At 36.6% G+C, this 23,277-nt stretch overlaps 2 protein-coding genes across 2 annotated transcripts in view; one reads left to right on the forward strand and one right to left on the reverse strand.

The window, feature by feature from the left end:
• Positions 1-2,267: 2,267 nt before the first annotated feature.
• The window catches only part of EIF3H_3 (Eukaryotic translation initiation factor 3 subunit H), a 35,992-nt gene continuing 14,982 nt past the window's right edge, over positions 2,268-23,277 (reverse strand). The window contains exons 1-2 of the mRNA XM_051209197.1: positions 20,088-23,240; positions 2,268-5,811 (exon numbers count right to left, since the gene is read on the reverse strand). Coding sequence (XP_051074630.1) covers positions 4,979-5,341 — 363 coding nt within the window. The 5' untranslated portion in view covers positions 5,342-5,811; positions 20,088-23,240 and the 3' untranslated portion in view covers positions 2,268-4,978. Of the gene's footprint in view, positions 5,812-20,087 lie in introns of the transcript that reaches the window.
• On the forward strand, positions 16,873-19,195 carry MS3_00001723 (uncharacterized protein). The gene has a single exon (XM_051209200.1). The coding sequence runs from the start codon at positions 17,074-17,076 to the stop codon at positions 18,979-18,981; it is 1,908 nt and encodes a 635-aa protein (XP_051074633.1). The 5' UTR covers positions 16,873-17,073; the 3' UTR covers positions 18,982-19,195.

Raw genomic sequence — 23,277 nt, forward strand, 5'->3', positions numbered from 1 at the left:
CAAATGCATTCCAAGTAAGAACCGGAGTCAGACAAGGCTGTCTACTCTCTCCCTTCCTCTTTCTTCTGGTGGTCGACTGGATTATGAAGACCTCAACATCTGAAGGAAAACACGGAATACAATGGACAGCTCAGAACCAATTAGACGATTTGGACTTCGCAGATGACCTAGCCCTCCTATCGCATACACACGAACAGATGCAGATGAAGACAGCCAGTGTAGCAGCAGTCTCTGCATCAGTAGGCCTCAGCATACACAAAGGGAAAACTAAGGTCCTCAAATTCAAAGCGGAGAACAGCAATCCAATCACTCTTGATGGCGAAACTCTGGAAGATGTAGAATCCTTCACATATCTGGGAAGCATCGTCGATAGACATGGAGGTTCAGATGCAGACGTAAAGGCGAGGATTGGCAAAGCAAGGGCCGCATTCCTACAATTGAAGAACATATGGAACTCAAAACAACTTTCAACCAATATCAAAGTGAGAATCTATGGTATACTAATTGTCGTATGAACTAGGAATTCCAGGATTAACGCAATTCAATTAAGAAGACACAGGCACAAACGAATGTATTGTATTTAGAATTCGAAATCAAGCATTCAACCAGTACAAAAGAATCATTAGTTAATTCAAACACCACAGAACCTTCAATACGAACGTCAAGGCAATTCTACTGTATGGAGCTGAAACTTGGAGAACTACAACAACCACAATCAAGAAAGTACAAGTATTTATAAATAACTGTCTACGCAAGATACTCAACATCCATTGGCCGGATACCATCAGCAATAGCCTTCTGTGGGAGAGAACAAACCAACTTCCAGCTGAAGAGGAAATTAGGAAAAGACGATGGAAATGGATAGGACATACATTACGCAAATCGTCAAACTGCATCACGAGGCAAGCCCTAACTTGGAATCCTGAAGGGAAGCGAAAAAGAGGAAGGCCAAAGAACACATTGCGTCGGATAATAGAAGCAGATATGAAAACGACGAATTACAACTGGACGGAGCTAGAAAGGATTGCCCAGGACAGGGTTGGGTGGAGAATGCTGGTGAGCGGCCTATGCTCCTTCACGAGGAGTAACAGGCGTAAGTAAGTAAGTAAGTAAGTAATGAATATACATGCAGCCTTTCCTAACACCACACTGCTCACCATGAACTAATGGGACCACCAAGAACGCGAGTGACCCCAGGTCAGTATCATTGCCGACCCTTTGTACCTCATACATTACTGTAGCTTTTACGATAGTTTAGATTATCCTATGAACTAGATCCTACAAGGTGACTAATTATCCCCCTAAAGCAAGTTGAAGCGCACAAACGAGGAAAATTTGACCCAGAATACACGAAATAAAATCCAAAATAATTTGTATTGATAGGTAATTCGGTTGATTAAAACACAATCAACTCCAAGGAATCTATAAAGCAGACAGGACTTCGAACAGAAAGACATCTATCAAAATTTAAAGAGAAGACAGATATCACGCATGTACTTTGATTAGTAGGTTGGAGATATACTACCCGTAATTGTTAAGCTTCCACCTTTCATGTTAGCAGCCTTATTTACATATATTTAAATGAGTGGTTAAATATGTGACAGCAGGCTTGGTACTAGTCGTTACTCTTCTGATGTGTCACTACTGTGTTTGAAGGAGCAGTGTCGGGGTACGATAACACACCAAAAGTCATGACTATCAATGAGGCTTCGGTTCTAGACTGAAGTACATCCTGATTGAGGTGTACTTTTAGGAAGCTTAGGTCACCGTTAATAATGCTCTGGCATTCCTCTTTTCCTTCATCAAAAACCTTCTAACACGTTTTCTCAAGATGGTTGGGTTCATCGTGTTTGGCAGGGAAATTTTTACGCAGTTGTGTCCTGAAACTAGGTATACTTACCACTAAGTATTCAAGCATAATATCCCAGGGAAACACTCAGTAATCCATTACCGAACCTGTTTAAAGTAGATCTCGAGAAGTCCATCGAGACTCTGCGAAACAAAGAAATACCGGATACCATGATACGGGTAAACAGCAAAAAGGATACCGACGCGCAGCTCTAATGATCATAATAAGTCGGTCAGTCAGCTACAACATAGAACCGGGCACATATACGCATCGGTCCAAGTTTCCATATCTCATTAGCACAACAAGATGAACACCAGATCCACAGATGTAGTTAATTCAATGGTGGTAATATAATAATAAGTGGAAATCTGGAAAGCCAGTTCGCCCTATTATTGGACTACGCAGCAGTAAATATCCACGATCTTGCATGTGAGGCTTGAACCAAGGGCCTTCGATCTCCCGAGAAAGTAGGATCGTGGGTGCTTACTGCTGAGTAGTCCCATACTAGAGAGAAACGGCTGTCCAGTGCTTCCAGGCCTCTAATGGCGGTCTAGCCCTGATCGGTTCATGATTTCAACAATCTCCACAACCCCTACTGAAGATAATGAATGGATGAAAATAACGACCAGAACAGGAAACCAGAAGCTAAAACGTAAAAAACAAAACAGGCCTAATAGGGGTCCCCTCCACATCGAAGAAAAATACGATCTTAGGATTAAAACCCTGCACACCACATAGTTAGCCAAGGCAAAATCATAACAAACTATGAACCTAGATCCTAACAAAAGGGAAGAGCGATCTACCAGGCATCCAGTACACAGGAGATCCGCAAGTCGAGGATTCATCTTATCTGGCCCAACGATAGCAACATGGAGTTTTTAACCCAAGAAAATACTTCAGGGACAGTCCTGCCGAAGGTAGCTTTTTTAAACCTGTCCCATAACAGTGTTCAGTCTGGGGGAGGGGTAGGAAATGGTAGAAACAGGTCAAATTCGATCCCTAATGTTTTATATGTATGTGAAATGTAAATAATGTGATCTATGTAGGTATCTCAAACAAGCAGTCGGTTAGGAAAAGTGGGAGCTAAACACAAATAACAGTAGGTATAACAAAGTGAGTAGACCTGACCAACTTAGTCAAATTCATCAATTGGTGGTATGTGAGGTCGGAACATTAAGATCAGATGGAGGCAGTGGACATTTGAAGGAAGAGTATGGATGGTCTCTTAAGTTACGGACATAACTAGTCCATCGGTACTCGTTGGTAATAACCGTGGTCGTTACGTTTTTTATAAACTGTATGACCCGTGCAGCATATACTACCAAGAGTTCGTCCTCGTAACGCAGCACCCATATGACACGCCATCTTCTACACTGTACAATTCACTTTTCGTCCAACAATCATCAATTTGCACACCATTATTTTATCCTGCTTCTGTAGAAAAACTGTCATCATGAAGCAGCAACCAAAATGAGTAAACGAGTCCAACGTAATAAAAATCCAACATTTGTAACAATTTGACATTGTCTATAAGTTAGCATGCTTCATTTAACTTACGGTCACTGAGAATAAATTACTATTATTATATACTTACGAGTTAATGAAAAAAGTTCGCAATCTTATAGATCCTGGCAAAAAAATTGGCATTTTCCTCATAGCCTTGACCAGTCTCTAGTGGGAAGCCGTGCTTTAACTACAGGCGACAAGTGAAAAACCTATTGTCATATACTGAAAAAGTTGCGTTTATGTCAACATGAGTTTGATCAAGTTATGGCAGGCGCTTTAATAGCTATGAGTCGTAGACCTGTTCGGAACTTGCGCACCCATCCAAGTAAATGAAGGTTTCTACATGGAAACACTAAGCTATGGATTCGCGTTCAGTTGAAGCTAAGTGTACTTTCAATCCGTACTTTTAACCGCTACTCAACTTGTACCCTGACCTTAGACAAGTAACGAGGGATTCCCTACGTGTTACCAGTTACCAATACCACATATCATATTTCTATATGACAACCCATGTTCTCAAAACCATCCTGACTATCCATCGGAAACCTTGGAATGATGAAAGACAAAGATGCTCACGCGTAGACTTCATAGTTCTATTGGCATAGCAGCAGACGCATCCGAAAAAGCAATCGGTGAACCGTACGAGAGTCTCAATATCTTGTAGAAAGTCACAATTCCGAAAAACCACAAACTCTTGACGATTTCTCTAAAATTTAGTGTAATAAGATTAAATAAAAGTCCCTTAGATTCGTTATCAACTGATGTATATGTCCGGCACGTTCGTCTTAATCTGCTAGGGCACCTGAGATTACTGCATATACATTCACTTCATTCCTAATTATTTGTGTTCTTTGTATACCAATGTTGCACATTTTTATCAGTGAAAAAAATCATATTTTCTTGCATAACATTATTCTATATGTTTAGAAGACAAAGGTTGGTGGACTCTTATCAAATATTTGGTTGACTGAAAGCTACCTTTGCCACACAATGTGATCGTTCCTAGAGTATAAAATATGAATATGTTTAACTCTTTAACTACAAAACGATAGTTAAGAACGTCTGAAACTGGGTTATGCTCGTAAGCTAATAATAATTAATAATAATAATAATAATAATAATAATAATAATAATAATAATAATAATAATAAACGGGTGTTTCATTTCTACATAAATATTTACAGATTTACGGTTAGGTTAAAGTACGACACTGAGAATTAAATTTCAGTCCATAAACTTTGAAATGCAACTGATTTTATTACTTCCTTATCACTAAACCTACCATATGACAATATGAAACTAAAAGACACAGAAATTAAATATTTTTGTCTTGGGTTATAAACGGAAAGCGAAAAACAGTGAAACGATTCGACAGTTTATATATCTTCCCTATTGTTAATCCTGAAATGAAATGAAATGAATAATAATATCGTTCAATCAGAACCTGGTACGTATGTGTATTAGTCCGATTTATCAATCATTAACTCCAAAGAAATGGTTTGTAGAATGATACAAAAAAGATGTACGTTGAAAGTGAGCACTATTAAACGTATCCTCCCAAAATATTTACACAAACATAGTTGTATTTAATGCATTCAAGTTAACCGAACAAATATACTGTTACTATAATGGGTTATTAAGTACTTTTAAGGTTTGCACCATAATTAAATCAACTTTTTTATCTCCTGTCGGCTTTACACCAATAGATGCAAATTGTTCTAGATCAGATTGCTCCAACCACGGAATGTTCTCGGTGTTATCGACATAATTAATATCTACAAAATGATCATTTGTCATACTTGACTGACACAATTCATTCTCATTATTTTTAATCTGGCTCTCCTTTAAAGGTTTTGATGATTTTGTTGGTCTAGATAAAAATATTCTACCATTTTGACTTTTGGACTCCCATTCTGCAAGTGTTGATGAAATATCAATTAATTTCGGTACGGTCACATAACGTATACGTTTACCAAATATCATCATTGTCTAGAAATTTGGAGGATAAACGTAATACATTGTCAATTGATAATTGAAGGGAAAAAAAGCCTAGGATTTTAAAAAAAATTATACCATTGAGCGTTTTGGTTACATGAAAACACAAACCGGCCGGGAACGGAAATTTTAATAACCCGAATTTAGTTGATTTTTATAAATTTATTTAAGCATGTTCGATCGAGTAGTTTTTCACTCCTTAGTGCTGCCTCCCAAAATTGCAGTCTTGTAAAGCGAATAATCTCAAGTGCGAGTTTGTAAAATTACGAGGGAAATAAGTTAATTAAAAGGAAGATTTAATATTGATTGGAGACAATGGCATAAACACGCTGTTGAGGGTTTGAACCTGTCCCCGCATACTTGGATTTGGATAGCCTGATAAAATTGCTGTCATTTGCCAGAATGTATGGATCAAACCACAAGACATTAGACTATGATCTATTAATTAAATATATTAGCCCCTGAAAATATTAATACAAAAATTCATTTCAAAAACTAGAAAAAGTCAAGCATAGAGAATGTGTAACTTCTTCTAAAATGATTAAGTCAAACAAAATTCTTAAAAGCACCAAAAAAGATATGGTGTTTGAATGAACTAATGATACCTTTGTACTTGTTGAATGCTTGATTTCGAATTATAAACACAGTACATTCGTTTGTGGTTATCTATTACTTCTTGATCCGATTACGTTATTTCTGGGATTCTTAGTTCATACTATAATTGAAATACTTCTAATTATCATATTGGCGTCGCGATGGAGCCTGCGATGGAACAGTTAGATATTCACTCAACTTCTGAAGCTTTTGAGGATTATTTGGAAAGGTTTGAAATCTGGAGCATGACCAAGAAAGATGTTAAAGGTGATAAAATTGTGGCACATTTCCTAACATTCATCGGAAGAGAAGCGTACAGCTTATTAAAAACTTTGGCATATCCAGAAAAACCTATCTCACTTCCTCATGCAACTCTTAAGGAGCTATTATTAAGTCATGTAAAGTGCACTAGTTTTGAATGCCGTGAAAGGGCGAAATTTCATAAGATGGTTCGTCGAAATGATCAAAAGGTTAGGGAATTCGTCCTTGAATTGCAGAAATAAGCTTCCGAATGTAATTTCGGTGATCAACTTCATGTGCAACTGAAAGATCGATTAATTTCAGGAATTAACATACCGGGTTTGGAAAGAGAGCTGTTAAGAATGCCGAACTGTTCCTTTCAAGATGCTAGGACTGCGTGTATTAACTACGAGGCAGTGAATGAATTTGATATCCAGTCGATGAAGATTTCTAATACTTTGCTTAGTCGTCATGATGAAATACAATCTCAGGATCAATCAAACTTGCACTCGTTTAACAGTGATTCCTATTCTCGTGTAAATATGAAAGGTGTTTCAACAAGGAATCACAAAGCAAATCACAAAGGTGAGATCAAGTTTGGTAAATGTTTATCATGTGGAAAGTTTCATTCTCGTAATTCATGTGCATTTCGTAATGCTAAATGTTTTAAATGTGGTAAGATAGGACACATTCAGTCAGTATGCAAAGCTACTGTCCATTTTACTTCAAGTAGTACTAAATCTTGTAATTTAGATCCCACTAATTCAGCTGTTCCTAATGATCATTTATCTTTGTCTACCATTTCGAAAGGTAATGCTCATATTCAAAAGCGATTATATACATCACTTGGTTCATTTCATGACTTTATTGTGGACACATGCAGTATAGAGTCCATTATTCCATTCAAGAACTTGAAATCTTTAGATCCTAACGTTGTGGTACGACCCACTGAAGTATCAATATTGGGGATCACTGGACACAGACTGCCCATACAAGGATGTTGTGAATCGCTAATAGGAGATGATAATTCTTCATATATACCTTGTGAATTTTTAGTTAACGAAACAGGACTGTCAATACTGGGTTTAAAGAATTTGAAAAGGCTTAAAGTGGAGTTGTCTTTCCTAGTTTCTAAAGAAAACTCTGATGCTTTACTTAAAGATTTGATAGCTACGTGTGCTAAGTGCAGTGAAGGTATGAAAATTTAGCCCATAAAACTTCAAGTACAGGGTGATCTAGTTTTTCTTAAAAGACGAATAATTCCTTATGGTCTTCGAGAAGCAGTACATAAGACTTTAAACGATTCGTGTGCGAAAGGCATAATTGAACCGATTCAGTCTTCAGCATGGGATACTCCTATTGTTACGCCACTGAAGTCGGACGGCAAGACCCCTAGAATATGTGGTGACTATAGATTAACATTGAACTCCCGTTTGTTGAAGCAAACGTGCACGACGGTAGAGGCTGAAGATATTCTAAATCGACTTCATGGTTCTAAAGTGTTCTCGAAAGTTGACCTAAAAGATGCTTATCTTCAAATCCCTTTAGATCAATCTTCATCTATTTTGACGACAATTAACACTCCTTTTGGTCTGTTCAAATACAATTTCCTTCCATTTGGTCTAAGTTGTTCTCCAGCCATATTTCAGGAAGTTATGAATAAAGTAGTTAGTGATCTTGAAAGTGTTGAAGTTTATCAAGATGATCTCATTGTTCATGGTTCTGATAAGGTAGTTCATGACGAGAGACGTATTGCTTTATTACGTCGTTTAATTGAGAAGAATATTACAGTGAATCCAAATAAGTGTTCATTTTGTGTATCTAGTTTTGAATGTCTTGGATACCCAGTTGATGGTAATGGTTTTAGACCAGATATGAAACGACTAGCTCCACTGACAAATGCACCGTTTCCAAAAATCTTACGGAACTACGTTCACTAGTGGGTACTCTTCAATACTATTCCCGTTTTATTCCTAATTTTTCTTGTCGTGCAAATTGTTTATTTAATATTATGACATCCAATTCATTCAAATGGGGTGAGGAACAGGAGTCGTGCTTACGAAGTCTACTAAAGTTTCTTCAAAGTGATGCTGTTATTCGAACTTACTCCCTAGTGTACATTCTGTGCTTATTACTGATGCATCACCTCTGGGTATGGGCGCAGTTTTAGAGCAGGAAGGTAGACCAGTTATTTGTGTTTCATGCAAACTTACTGTTACTGAACAAGGTTATTCACAGACTCAGCGAGAAGCATTAGCTGTGTTTTGGGCTGTTAAAAGACTTCATAAATATTTATTCGGTAAGTAGTTCACTATTGTTACTGATCGTGAAGCTTTAAAGTTTATTTATCATCCTGAAAAATCTTTAGCACGTTCCTTAGCTGCTATGGTTCAACGATGGAGTATTGTTTTGAGTGCATATGACTATACGGTTCAGCACAAAAGTGCCAAACAAATTCAACACGTTGACCACATTTCTCGACAATCATTGCAAGATAGACCTGTTGATACTTCAGACTGTTTGTTAGTGCATCCTTTACCAGTGAGACGTCCAGATCTCATTAGAGAAACTCGTAGATACTTTGGATGTATACTCAGTGCTATACGGAAAGGCTGGAATGCTAATCTGAAACGTAGATTTCCTGTCTATTTTTCAAAGCGGGATGAGCTATCCACTACTCCTGATGGTATTTTGTGTTTAAATGATCGTGTTGTTATTCCTCCTTCATTGCGTAAATCTGTCCTTGAAGATCTTCATAGTGGTCATTTAGGTGTTGAGAAAATGAAGTCCTTGGCAAGGCTCACATGTTGGTGGCCAGAAATAAATGCAGACATATGTCGTACAGCAAACAATTGTGAAAAATGTCATCAGTTGAAAAATCATCCTTCGAAGTGGACTCCATGGCCAGTATCGTCTGAGGCCTGGCAGAGAATTCATGCAGACTATTGTGGTCCGTTTCTTGGCAAATACTATGCACTGGTAGTCATTGATTCTTTTTCAAAGTGGCCTGAAGTTTTTACAACTTCACCAAATTCTGATTTCACAATCCAAGCATTAAGAAAGGTGTTTAGTCGAGAAGGGGTGCCCATGGTGTTAGTGACCGATAATGGCTCTCATTTTGCTGCAGATGCAGTCACTACCTGGTTGAATGGTGTAGGGTGCAAACATCTGTTTACTGCCCCCAGACATCCTTGTTCTAATGGTCAGGCAGAAAATGTTGTCAGGACATTGAAGACTGCTATTGATTCTATTGCCGCCTCAACATTTAATGAGCTGGAGAGGGAAGTAGATACCTTTCTACTGCAATATAGAAATGCCAGACATTCGGTGACGAAAGAGACCCCATCAAAGCTATTAAAAGGAAGAATTCTTTGGTCAAATATGAGATGTTTGGAGTCTGCAGAAGTTACATATTATCGTGGAAATGATCGTCGACCATCCACGGGGATTGTTATGAAGCATGTCGGGAAATCTATGGTGCGAATTCTAGATATCAATGACTTAAGTACACACAATCGACATGTTGATCAAATACAATTCCAGGAATCAGGTGAGTCTATCCCAATTTCGGTTGTTAATTCTAATGCTGATGAGCACATTCTAGATAATACAGAGTCCTTATCCAATACACTGTCCGACAAAAACAGGATGAACTTGAGAAAAAGACGTACAACTGATTACAGACACCTAGACTCCAATTTAAGCTGTGGCGGATGTGGTGTTTGAATGAACTAATGTTACCTTTGTACTTGTTGAATGCTTGATTTCGAATTATAAATACAGTACATTCGTTTGTGGTTATCTAGTACTTCTTGATCCGATTACGTTATTTCTGGGATTCTTAGTTCATACTATAATTCAAGTGCTCCTAATTATCATATTTATTCATGTAAACATATGAGTTTTGTCTCTCTCTCTCTCTCTCTCTGTGTGTGTGTGTCTGTTATTCATATTTATTTATTCAGTCCTATATGAGATGTCATGCTTTACTTATCGAACTAGACACTGTTATCAATACAGCGAAGTGAAATAACTTGATTTCGTATAAGCTGAAATGACTGTATCTCATGTTATTTAACCATCAGACTTGTTTATTATGGATTACGTAAATGTCTAAACAAATATAGTCATCCTTAATATGGACTTTTCACACAAAAATAATAGAATAGTACATGAATTTGTAAATAATGATGAAATTGCGCTTATTCATTCAATTAACTACATAACCTTTGTTCAAGCGGACTTATTATAAATTAAATAACCTATCAAAGGTTATATTTAGTAAGAATGAAATTAAATTAGTTTCCAATTAAATGAATTATAGATATGATTAATGAAATACTGTTAACCTAAATTGATTACTATTGTGGTTTTTCAACCTGGACATGATAACGGAGTTCTTAAAATCTATCCTCAAATGGCGTGATATCATAATGTATACAAATACAACTTAATAAGTGTGTTCAAAGTTTTGTTAAGTAAGACTGGTATATTGGATCAAACAAACAATAAGCTTTGAAATTATCACTGGTTAGTTGATGGTTTTATCTGATCTATTGAGAGCACTATTTTTTGAGTGATAGGTTCTAGAATGAGATTTATTTTCATTAGTGTATCTTAAAAGATTTTATTGTGGTTCATGAAATACTGATAAGCACAATGTAACTTTCTGCTGGTAAACATCTTTAGATCAGAATGCAAATGTTGACGTTGAACAGATCGATCAAGTTTTTGTTTTGTATTAGTACAAAATATTATTTTAGAGTAAACGTTGTTGCCTTGTAGTAGATTGCAGTGGCAAATTATTTGCGAGACAAACTTATATTTCCTAATAATAGTAAGCGTATAGCAATGTTGAACGATCTTTTAAGATAATTAGGAGCACTTGAATTATAGTATGAACTAAGAATCCCAGAAATAACGTAATCGGATCAAGAAGTACTAGATAACCACAAACGAATGTACTGTATTTATAATTCGAAATCAAGCATTCAACAAGTACAAAGGTAACATTAGTTCATTCAAACACCACATCCGCCACAGCTTAAATTGGAGTCTAGGTGTCTGTAATCAGTTGTACGTCTTTTTCTCAAGTTCATCCTGTTTTTGTCGGACAGTGTATTGGATAAGGACTCTGTATTATCTAGAATGTGCTCATCAGCATTAGAATTAACAACCGAAATTGGGATAGACTCACCTGATTCCTGGAATTGTATTTGATCAACATGTCGATTGTGTGTACTTAAGTCATTGATATCTAGAATTCGCACCATAGATTTCCCGACATGCTTCATAACAATCCCCGTGGATGGTCGACGATCATTTCCACGATAATATGTAACTTCTGCAGACTCCAAACATCTCATATTTGACCAAAGAATTCTTCCTTTTAATAGCTTTGATGGGGTCTCTTTCGTCACCGAATGTCTGGCATTTCTATATTGCAGTAGAAAGGTATCTACTTCCCTCTCCAGCTCATTAAATGTTGAGGCGGCAATAGAATCAATAGCAGTCTTCAATGTCCTGACAACATTTTCTGCCTGACCATTAGAACAAGGATGTCTGGGGGCAGTAAACAGATGTTTGCACCCTACACCATTCAACCAGGTAGTGACTGCATCTGCAGCAAAATGAGAGCCATTATCGGTCACTAACACCATGGGCACCCCTTCTCGACTAAACACCTTTCTTAATGCTTGGATTGTGAAATCAGAATTTGGTGAAGTTGTAAAAACTTCAGGCCACTTTGAAAAAGAATCAATGACTACCAGTGCATAGTATTTGCCAAGAAACGGACCACAATAGTCTGCATGAATTCTCTGCCAGGCCTCAGACGATACTGGCCATGGAGTCCACTTCGAAGGATGATTTTTCAACTGATGACATTTTTCACAATTGTTTGCTGTACGACATATGTCTGCATTTATTTCTGGCCACCAACATGTGAGCCTTGCCAAGGACTTCATTTTCTCAACACCTAAATGACCACTATGAAGATCTTCAAGGACAGATTTACGCAATGAAGGAGGAATAACAACACGATCATTTAAACACAAAATACCATCAGGAGTAGTGGATAGCTCATCCCGCTTTGAAAAATAGACAGGAAATCTACGTTTCAGATTAGCATTCCAGCCTTTCCGTATAGCACTGAGTATACATCCAAAGTATCTACGAGTTTCTCTAATGAGATCTGGACGTCTCACTGGTAAAGGATGCACTAACAAACAGTCTGAAGTATCAACAGGTCTATCTTGCAATGATTGTCGAGAAATGTGGTCAACGTGTTGAATTTGTTTGGCACTTTTGTGCTGAACCGTATAGTCATATGCACTCAAAACAATACTCCATCGTTGAACCATAGCAGCTAAGGAACGTGCTAAAGATTTTTCAGGATGATAAATAAACTTTAAAGCTTCACGATCAGTAACAATAGTGAACTACTTACCGAATAAATATTTATGAAGTCTTTTAACAGCCCAAAACACAGCTAATGCTTCTCGCTGAGTCTGTGAATAACCTTGTTCAGTAACAGTAAGTTTGCATGAAACACAAATAACTGGTCTACCTTCCTGCTCTAAAACTGCGCCCATACCCAGAGGTGATGCATCAGTAATAAGCACAGAATGTACACTAGGGAGTAAGTTCGAATAACAGCATCACTTTGAAGAAACTTTAGTAGACTTCGTAAGCACGACTCCTGTTCCTCACCCCATTTGAATGAATTGGATGTCATAATATTAAATAAACAATTTGCACGACAAGAAAAATTAGGAATAAAACGGGAATAGTATTGAAGAGTACCCACTAGTGAACGTAGTTCCGTAAGATTTTTGGAAACGGTGCATTTGTCAGTGGAGCTAGTCGTTTCATATCTGGTCTAAAACCATTACCATCAACTGGGTATCCAAGACATTCAAAACTAGATACACAAAATGAACACTTATTTGGATTCACTGTAATATTCTTCTCAATTAAACGACGTAATAAAGCAATACGTCTCTCGTCATGAACTACCTTATCAGAACCATGAACAATGAGATCATCTTGATAAACTTCAACACTTTCAAGATCACTAACTACTTTATTCATAACTTCCTGAAATATGGCTGGAGAACAACTTAGACCAAATGGAAGGAAATTGTATTTGAACAGACCAAAAGGAGTGTTAATTGTCGTCAAAATAGATGAAGATTGATCTAAAGGGATTTGAAGATAAGCATCTTTTAGGTCAACTTTCGAGAACACTTTAGAACCATGAAGTCGATTTAGAATATCTTCAGCCTCTACCGTCGTGCACGTTTGCTTCAACAAACGGGAGTTCAATGTTAATCTATAGTCACCACATATTCTAGGGGTCTTGCCGTCCGACTTCAGTGGCGTAACAATAGGAGTATCCCATGCTGAAGACTGAATCGGTTCAATTATGCCTTTCGCACACGAATCGTTTAAAGTCTTATGTACTGCTTCTCGAAGACCATAAGGAATTATTCGTCTTTTAAGAAAAACTAGATCACCCTGTACTTGAAGTTTTATGGGCTAAATTTTCATACCTTCACTGCACTTAGCACACGTAGCTATCAAATCTTTAAGTAAAGCATCAGAGTTTTCTTTAGAAACTAGGAAAGACAACTCCACTTTAAGCCTTTTCAAATTCTTTAAACCCAGTATTGACAGTCCTGTTTCGTTAACTAAAAATTCACAAGGTATATATGAAGAATTATCATCTCCTATTAGCGATTCACAACATCCTTGTATGGGCAGTCTGTGTCCAGTGATCCCCAATATTGATACTTCAGTGGGTCGTACCACAACGTTAGGATCTAAAGATTTCAAGTTCTTGAATGGAATAATGGACTCTATACTGCATGTGTCCACAATAAAGTCATGAAATGAACCAAGTGATGTATATAATCGCTTTTGAATATGAGCATTACCTTTCGAAATGGTAGACAAAGATAAATGATCATTAGGAACAGCTGAATTAGTGGGATCTAAATTACAAGATTTAGTACTACTTGAAGTAAAATGGACAGTAGCTTTGCATACTGACTGAATGTGTCCTATCTTACCACATTTAAAACATTTAGCATTACGAAATGCACATGAATTACGAGAATGAAACTTTCCACATGATAAACATTTACCAAACTTGATCTCACCTTTGTGATTTGCTTTGTGATTCCTTGTTGAAACACCTTTCATATTTACACGAGAATAGGAATCACTGTTAAACGAGTGCAAGTTTGATTGATCCTGAGATTGTATTTCATCATGACGACTAAGCAAAGTATTAGAAATCTTCATCGACTGGATATCAAATTCATTCACTGCCTCGTAGTTAATACACGCAGTCCTAGCATCTTGAAAGGAACAGTTCGGCATTCTTAACAGCTCTCTTTCCAAACCCGGTATGTTAATTCCTGAAATTAATCGATCTTTCAGTTGCACATGAAGTTGATCACCGAAATTACATTCGGAAGCTTATTTCTGCAATTCAAGGACGAATTCCCTAACCTTTTGATCATTTCGACGAACCATCTTATGAAATTTCGCCCTTTCACGGCATTCAAAACTAGTGCACTTTACATGACTTAATAATAGCTCCTTAAGAGTTGCATGAGGAAGTGAGATAGGTTTTTCTGGATATGCCAAAGTTTTTAATAAGCTGTACGCTTCTCTTCCGATGAATGTTAGGAAATGTGCCACAATTTTATCACCTTTAACATCTTTCTTGGTCATGCTCCAGATTTCAAACCTTTCCAAATAATCCTCAAAAGCTTCAGAAGTTGAGTGAATATCTAACTGTTCCATCGCAGGCTCCATCGCGACGCCAATATGATAATTAGAAGTATTTCAATTATAGTATGAACTAAGAATCCCAGAAATAACGTAATCGGATCAAGAAGTAATAGATAACCACAAACGAATGTACTGTGTTTATAATTCGAAATCAAGCATTCAACAAGTACAAAGGTATCATTAGTTCATTCAAACACCACAATAAATCCTTCAATTCGTTTGAAAACTAATAAACAATAAGATTAAAGTGGCTGAGTGACTTAAAATAAAGAACAATGTACAGTGCATCATGAAACACTATTAACTGTAGAAATAATTCGTTAATATACAGAAATTATGATATATCAGTTTCCAGAATCATGATTTCGACAGGTATGAGATTGAGATCTCAACTTTATTTACTGGTTAACATTTCTATGAGATTGAATCGTTTAATAGGGATTTTTGTGCGTCTTGGTGGAAAATCTTTTTAGCACGAAATGATGTCAGTTTTAGGAAAGCAATGAGTATTGGACGACTACTTCATTCTAGTCTGGAACCCATCAATAGGGCGTAAACACACAAATTCACATAAAAATCAAGTCCCGTGTTTTAGACTGATAAGTTTAGCTATACAATACTCCTCAGCTTTCAAAGATTCTACAACTGGTGCTAGTTTGTAATGAAAATAACTTGCTAAATTTAGTATTTCTAATCAGTTGTGATTAACCATTCATTAAGTGTAGTATAGAGCGCTAGTTTATGGGTTAGAACAGTCGGCTTTTACCCAGTAGGTTACAAGTTCGAAAACCTCTCTATCAACTTCAGTTTGAGCTGTTGAATAGGTGGCATTAGTCATAAAGCAAACAATGCGACTCAAAGTCTAGTACATAAATCCCTCGGTAAATGATTTACAGCCAGTTTAGTATCGAAATATACTATATCACAGTAAAGTATTAAGTCCTGACATCAGGATAAAATAATAAAACGAGGTTTTTGTCCGATCCTTCGAAATAAACCAGTAGTGAAAAACTTTTCAACAGAGTGTGATTAAGTTCAATTTTATATTCTATTTAATACTTTTAGTGATATGAATATACGATAAATTAAGTCAGAGAGGATAATTCATATACCATATTAGTGTGACTATGACTTCATCATCTGGTAATAAAATGGGTTTCAGATTTCTCTGGTAACTAAATACTGCAGTAATGGTGATATGGTTGGAATTCTTGGATCAAACTGGTGCACAATGTTTAGTGATACCTAACCACCAAAACTCTGATAAGCGAATTTAGTCTGTAACATGTGACTCAATACTTGAAAACTGATTACAAAGTAATGAACAACAACTACATTGTTGTTTACGTAGTGCTGTATAACAATGTCACTATAAAAAAATGAATACATATTTAATGCCACTTTGATACTATTTAACATGACGAAATCCATAAACAAATTTAAATACATCCCCTGGAGTTGTCTCAATAGTAATAATTGACAGTGAAAGTTTCATCAGCAAACTATATCAGCTCTAATTTTATGTAAAAGAATTGAGTATTAACACACAATTTATACTTACATAAATTGACACGATTTTATTATAATTATCTCAATTCAGTTAACATAACATTTTTCTTATTGTGCATTTTAACCACACGATTTATTATTTTATTATGATTTTAATTCGACACCTTACAATAAATTTTCCTACTCCTTTCTTGAGTGATCCTTCAAATTAACTGTTAGCGGGACATAGACTAGATTAAAGCATGCTCAATGCATGATTGCTTTGGTGCACGCTGATTGGCTAATTCTTATCCAATCAGCACTAGTCGATAGTTGGAGAATATTCTAGAATCTTCTCATGTAAAAAACTATAAATATACTGACGTTTTCTCTATTGTGCTTCTGACTTGCTTCTTGCTTCCATCTAACCTTGTTATTTGGAATATAATCTCCTTCCTGTTCAACCGTGTTCTGATTTGGGGACTTGTCGAGTGAATCGGTGTCCAAGAATACTAAGCAATAGGAATAGCTGGGTCATAACCGTAAGAAGAAAGAGATATATAACAGTGGCGACGGGGAAAAAGGAAAACAAATTCAAGATGCCCATATCAGATGACCAGCTTAACCGAATACTACAACAACAGCAAGCACAACTTGATGCACAAATGCGGTTGTTAGAGACCCTGACTCAACAGCTCAACATTCACAGCTCGAGTTCACATGCTATTTCAAGTACGTCTTGTGATGCAGTTGCTAGCAGCATCCCAGAATTCATCTATGATCCCGAAAGTGGAAATACTTTTCTCACGTGGTTCAAACGTTGGGAAGATACATTTAGAACAGAATTCTGTAACCAAGACGATGCGTGGAAGACCCGATTGTTGGTACGTAAGTTGGGAAGCAATGAACATGCACGTTTTGCTGACCATATATTGCCAAAGTTACCTCGAGAGCTCAGTTTCGAGGAGACGGTATTTCAGTTGTCAGAGATATTCGGCGAGTCATCCTCGTTGTTTAGTATTCGATATCGGTGTCTAAACTTGGTGAAACGCGAAGCCGATGAATATGGTGTTCTAGCAGACATTGTCAACAGAGAATGTGAACGTTTCAAGTTACGCTCGTTGACTGATGACCAATTTAAATGCTTAATATTCATCAAAGCTCTTCAGTCACCACAAGATGCTGAGATCAGGACTAGACTTTTAGCTCGACTGGATCAAGACCCAAACGTCACACTCAGAACATTGACAGATGAGTGTAAGCGTCTACAAAGCATCAGACACGACAACGAGTTGATTGAACAGGTAAACCCTAATTTAACCTGCGGTAGTGTAAATACTATTACTAGGTTAAAAGTTCAGAAGCCTTTAACAACTCGTAACAAACCAAGGACTGCATGCTGGTTATGCGGTGATTGGCATTATGCACGATTCTGTCCATTCAAGAAGCATAAATGTCAGGAGTGCAACAAACGTGGACATAAAGAAGGTCACTGTCCACCGAAGCGTACGTCTCAGCCTAAGAAGAAGCATAAACGTCCTCGACATGTGAAATCAGCCGAGTCTAAATTTCTTTCTCTGGTAGCTGCCTTTCAAACAAACTATGACATTCAGAGAAAGTATATGACCATCCAGATCAACGGCATATCAGCTCGTCTTCAAATTGACACAGCATCAGATATCACGTTAGTCTCTAGAGAAACGTATAACTTGCTGGGTAAACCGCCAATGAAACCATCTAAGAAAACGGCTAAAAACGCATCAGGTGGTGTGCTAAGACTGGTTGGTGAATTACAGTGTGAATTTTCCTTCAATGGAACTAACTGTACAGGAATATGTTACCTAACAGAACGGCCAAACCTTGATCTTCTTGGTCTAGATATGTTAGACAAACTTGGAATAATGGATGTACCAATTAACAGTGTCTGTAACGTATCGCGTTCATCATTGGACACCCCAGTACTTCCAAAGAAGACAGGTGATAGGTTACTAGGAAAACCGAAAACAAAAATACGAACACATTTCGATGTCATCCGTCCTACGCCAGCTATTGAACCCCAACGAAACCTATCGATGGAGAATCAGTTCAACCGACATCATGGGGCACAAAGACGATTGTTCACGGTGGGACAAAAAGTGCGTGCTATGGACTATCGTGGGAAACATCCTACACGGACAGCTGGTCGGATCTTGAAAAAGAAGGGGAGTGTGGTTTACGAGGTGTCAGTTGGCTCAGAAGTTTGGGTACGTCATGCTCACCAATTGAAAGCAACTTCGATAGCCAGCAACAAGATTCAATATCGATTACCTCTTGATGTTCTGCTAGACACCTTCGAAATCAAAACGCCGGTAACAGACACGTCAGTTTCTGTGCAAGAAAAAAGTGATACTTCTTCATTGCCTAGACGATGGTCTAATCGAAAGCACAAGCCAGTCACTCAGTTGCAGTTGGACCCTAGCACCAGATCCTACGAATCTGCTCAAAGGGGAGGTGTTAGCGGGACATAGACTAGATTAAAGCATGCTCAATGCATGATTGCTTTGGTGCACGCTGATTGGCTAATTCTTATCCAATCAGCACTAGTCGATAGTTGGAGAATATTCTAGAATCTTCTCATGTAAAAAACTATAAATATACTGACGTTTTCTCTATTGTGCTTCTGACTTGCTTCTTGCTTCCATCTAACCTTGTTATTTGGAATATAATCTCCTTCCTGTTCAACCGTGTTCTGATTTGGGGACTTGTCGAGTGAATCGGTGTCCAAGATTACTAAGCAATAGGAATAGCTGGGTCATTACCGTAAGAGAGAGAGAGTTATAACATTAACGAATGACGATTTGAAAGTATTTAAGGCACAACTGGTGCAAAGTTCACTATTTTAACATACAACATTGTTTAAGTAGAAATGAACAAAGGCTAGCAATGGGATCCAGGATGGACATTTAGTCTTATTTGAGAATCATCAGCTGGATTCACCAGCATCCTAGTGTTGACGTTTAACACTGGGACTCCAACCCAGAACCTTTCGCTTTAAATTCCTAAAACCTGAGATACTGAGTCCAGGTACATTCAGCCGACGAGTCCTGAACAGGACAAAATGCACATCATAGATCTTGTTGCCAGCCCCAACTGCCCTTTACTAAAATATCAGTAACTTACTGGGAATATCGAGGCAACCTGCTCTGGATGCACATGTACCAATAAGAGACCGATCAATAATACGTCCTTGATATCAACAGAGGGAATATTCAAACACTTACGAATAAATAAAAGATAGCGTTATCTAATTCACTTATTTATGTACGGCTTATTTTGGCGACTGTAATACAACAATTGCGGATTTATGGCTGTAGAGTACGATGACGAAGTTATTGGAAATAATTCTTCGCTCAAATACCCCTTGTTTTTAAATACTCTGTAGGGATCATTAGACGTACTAAATAGTTGTTACCTATATATTACTATCACTTAAACAAACGTGTAAGATAGAGATTTATTTCTAGTTTTTGACAAAAAGTACTTTCTTTCCAAAAACAAACAAACAAGTTATTTTTTATAACAAAACAAGAAGGACAGAAATAAACATAAAACACACCAAATTAAATAAACTAACTTCAACTAGAATAACCTCGTTTAGCCCGTCAGAATCTGGTTTTCTTATTATAACACCACTATCCAATTGTAAATTCATCAATCCATCACATGAACATAAACGTCCAGTTATACGTGTTTCATCTAACAGTGTCACCGTAACTGGTTTACCAATTAATGCAGCTGGAAATATAGCTACTAATGAAGAATATAAACGATCACGACTACGCCATACCTCACAAGCACTATGATCGTCTAATACTGCCTAAATAATAATTGATTGTATAAGTAAAAAAAGAAGGATATATTCACTTTCATTATTCTAGTTTATATATTAAGTATACGTGTAGTGCATTTAAAACCTTATTCCATCAAATTCTAGGATAGATTATCAGATTGTCTTAATTTCACGTTTGTGTCATTGTTTATTGTCATGGATTGACATTCTTATTGAATTTAAGTGCATTTTGTGTGCTTACTGAGTAGTCCACTGACTTTTATTCTCTTGTTCTTCTCTCTTTTAAATTATCTCATATACGTTGCACTGCACACTCCCCTGTAGGATACAATATACCTCAAAACTGTACTCAAACCTATCAAAGGCTGAAAGTTACATATGCAGATGAGAATTTTTAAAAATGAACAAAAAAAATGCAAGTGAACAATAAAACACACAAATTTAGGTTCCAAATATATTGTGTCAAGATCAGTTATATCAATGATCAATTACACAAATAAAAAATATCAAAATACTTTTTAAATGTAGGTCGATTGCAATTGAAAGCTACGCTCAGATGAAAAGTCATTATGAATACGTATGTCATTATAGGTTGCAAGAAGTTAACAAGTGTTAAATGACTGATAAACTTCGGACAACATTGAAAACATGTGTGCGATATTGGTCAATGTTAGATGATTGATTGGTATACTAAGAAAATTCATGCCACAGATCATTCATCATTTACATGACTTAGTTGTAAAAATTATTACGACTACGGTAAGTGATACATGTGAGAATTTCATAAACATTGATAGGGTTCTCGAAGTTGTATATGAGTACCATTAGATAAAGAACCTAAATTCGAAAATTTCTGCTGAATATTTGCAACTACTCATTATCACTATCCATCAGATCGAACCGATTAATATGATCAAACAAAGTACGACATTGCACTATTGCCAAATCCGAGATGTGTGACAAGCATTTATTCAATATTTCGTTAATTAAATAAATATAGGAATACTTCTTTTTATTAATCAAATATACAAGACAGATTTAGTAAATCATATACACAAATGAAGTGATCTGTATTAAATACTCATCATGCATCACATGCACATTTCAATAAATACATATTGAATATGAATTCTATTGATTATTGAGGAACTAGAATTCGGACTGATTTAATCGGTTGTGCCAGAAAAAGATAAAGTAATGAATGGTAAATACGCCACTGAAATAAGAAAGTGTAATACTTGTGGTAAAATCTTGTAATCTACTTTACCGACCACATGTTATCCCTATTTTACTAACAATGCAAATTTGTATTCAGAAAGCCAAAATACGTCTTTCAGATATATTTACAATACTGGTTTACAAACATTAAGTAATATTTCTCCAAACAGTCTTTAATGTTAATCCGTAGTATAGCAAGACTTATAGACCAGGATAAATCAGAAATTTAAAAACGTAGATTAGACTTTGTAACACTCAGCTGACTGTGATTATTATACATAGTAACCTAAAATATTCGATGCGTGAATAAAAGTCTTATGAGAAATCAGTTAAGTTAAATGATTTGATCTTACTATATAAATAAACTGTCTGAAATGAAACAGAAGTACGATTCCTAATTTCACAGCTTGCTGTTATTAAATGAGTATTATTGTAAGACAGGTGATAAATATGTAATTGGATAGACTGGTAGCTACCATAGATATAATGCATGGCTTTCTTGTAATACTCATTTATATCCTGAAGCGTTACATGAAGAGAAATCAATGCTCTATCAACCAAGTTAAGAAATAAACAGCTCCAATAAATCCTTTTATTTCACTAAACAGGATTTTTGCATTAATTACTTACATTTCGGTTATTAAACATGTGAATTAGATACTACATCAAATATAATAAAAATAACAATAAGAGAGTGCCTGGGAAGTGATTGATACTAAACATATTTGTCCAATGAGTTTTGTAGATCTCCCTACACATGATGCCAGTAATAAATGGACTGTGGTAACGTCAAATAGATTAAAAAACAAGCTAATAAGTTTGCCATAAAGATATGATATTTAAAGGAAAGGTGATGTGGAACGAACACACATACACCTAAACATAAACAACCTATCATAAATAATTTATATTTTCTTTTACCAGAAATAACGGAATCTTCAGATTACTATTTTTAAAAGGAAAGATACTTCAAATAATAAAGTTTTAATTAAAGTGCCATCATCCGGAAAACCATTGGAAAACATGTGTAGTCACCGGGTAAGTAATAGTGAGGTTGGACGCAGGGTATTAGGGAATGATGGTAAATCAGTTGATGAGGTTGTGAATCTTCATCGACTGAGATGGTTGGGCTACGTGTTGCGTATACCGGAACACCGATTACCACGACGCGCAATACTAACTAATGTTGGGATGGTTGGAGGAAAGTTAGGGGTGGCCAAACCAAAACAAGGCATCAGTCCTTGAAGTCATTAACTTCTAATCTGAGCTGTGTTGGTAGATGCAGACTACTTGGTTGGGGTCCACGTGACTATCGTAACCAATGGTTGGAGATTCTTGGTGACATGGCTCAGAATCGATCACAATGGCGTCGGTGTATACACTCTTTGTCTTCCCTTAAACTAAGAGATTAAAATTGCTGCATATCTTTCTTTCTACGAACTAATTCTTTTTTCCTGTACTACGCCCTTATATGCAATCTTTCTTTTATATATTGCCACCACTACTTCTATGAATCCGGTGTTCATCTTGTTGTGCTAATGAGGTAAGGCAACTTGGACCGATACACATGTGCCTGATTCTACGTTGTAGATGAATGACTGACTGATTGGAAAACATGGATTACTGTACAGCTGTTTCACTCTAGTATAAAACTTCTTGTTAACCCACAAAACGATACTAAACGGGATTACATTTACGGTCTCTAGGTTTCATGACAAGTATGACAAATTTACAATACTAATTCACTCTATAACTA

This window comes from Schistosoma haematobium, chromosome 1 (assembly GCF_000699445.3).
Source record: "Schistosoma haematobium chromosome 1, whole genome shotgun sequence".
In the NCBI taxonomy this organism is placed as follows: Eukaryota; Metazoa; Platyhelminthes; class Trematoda; order Strigeidida; family Schistosomatidae; genus Schistosoma; species Schistosoma haematobium.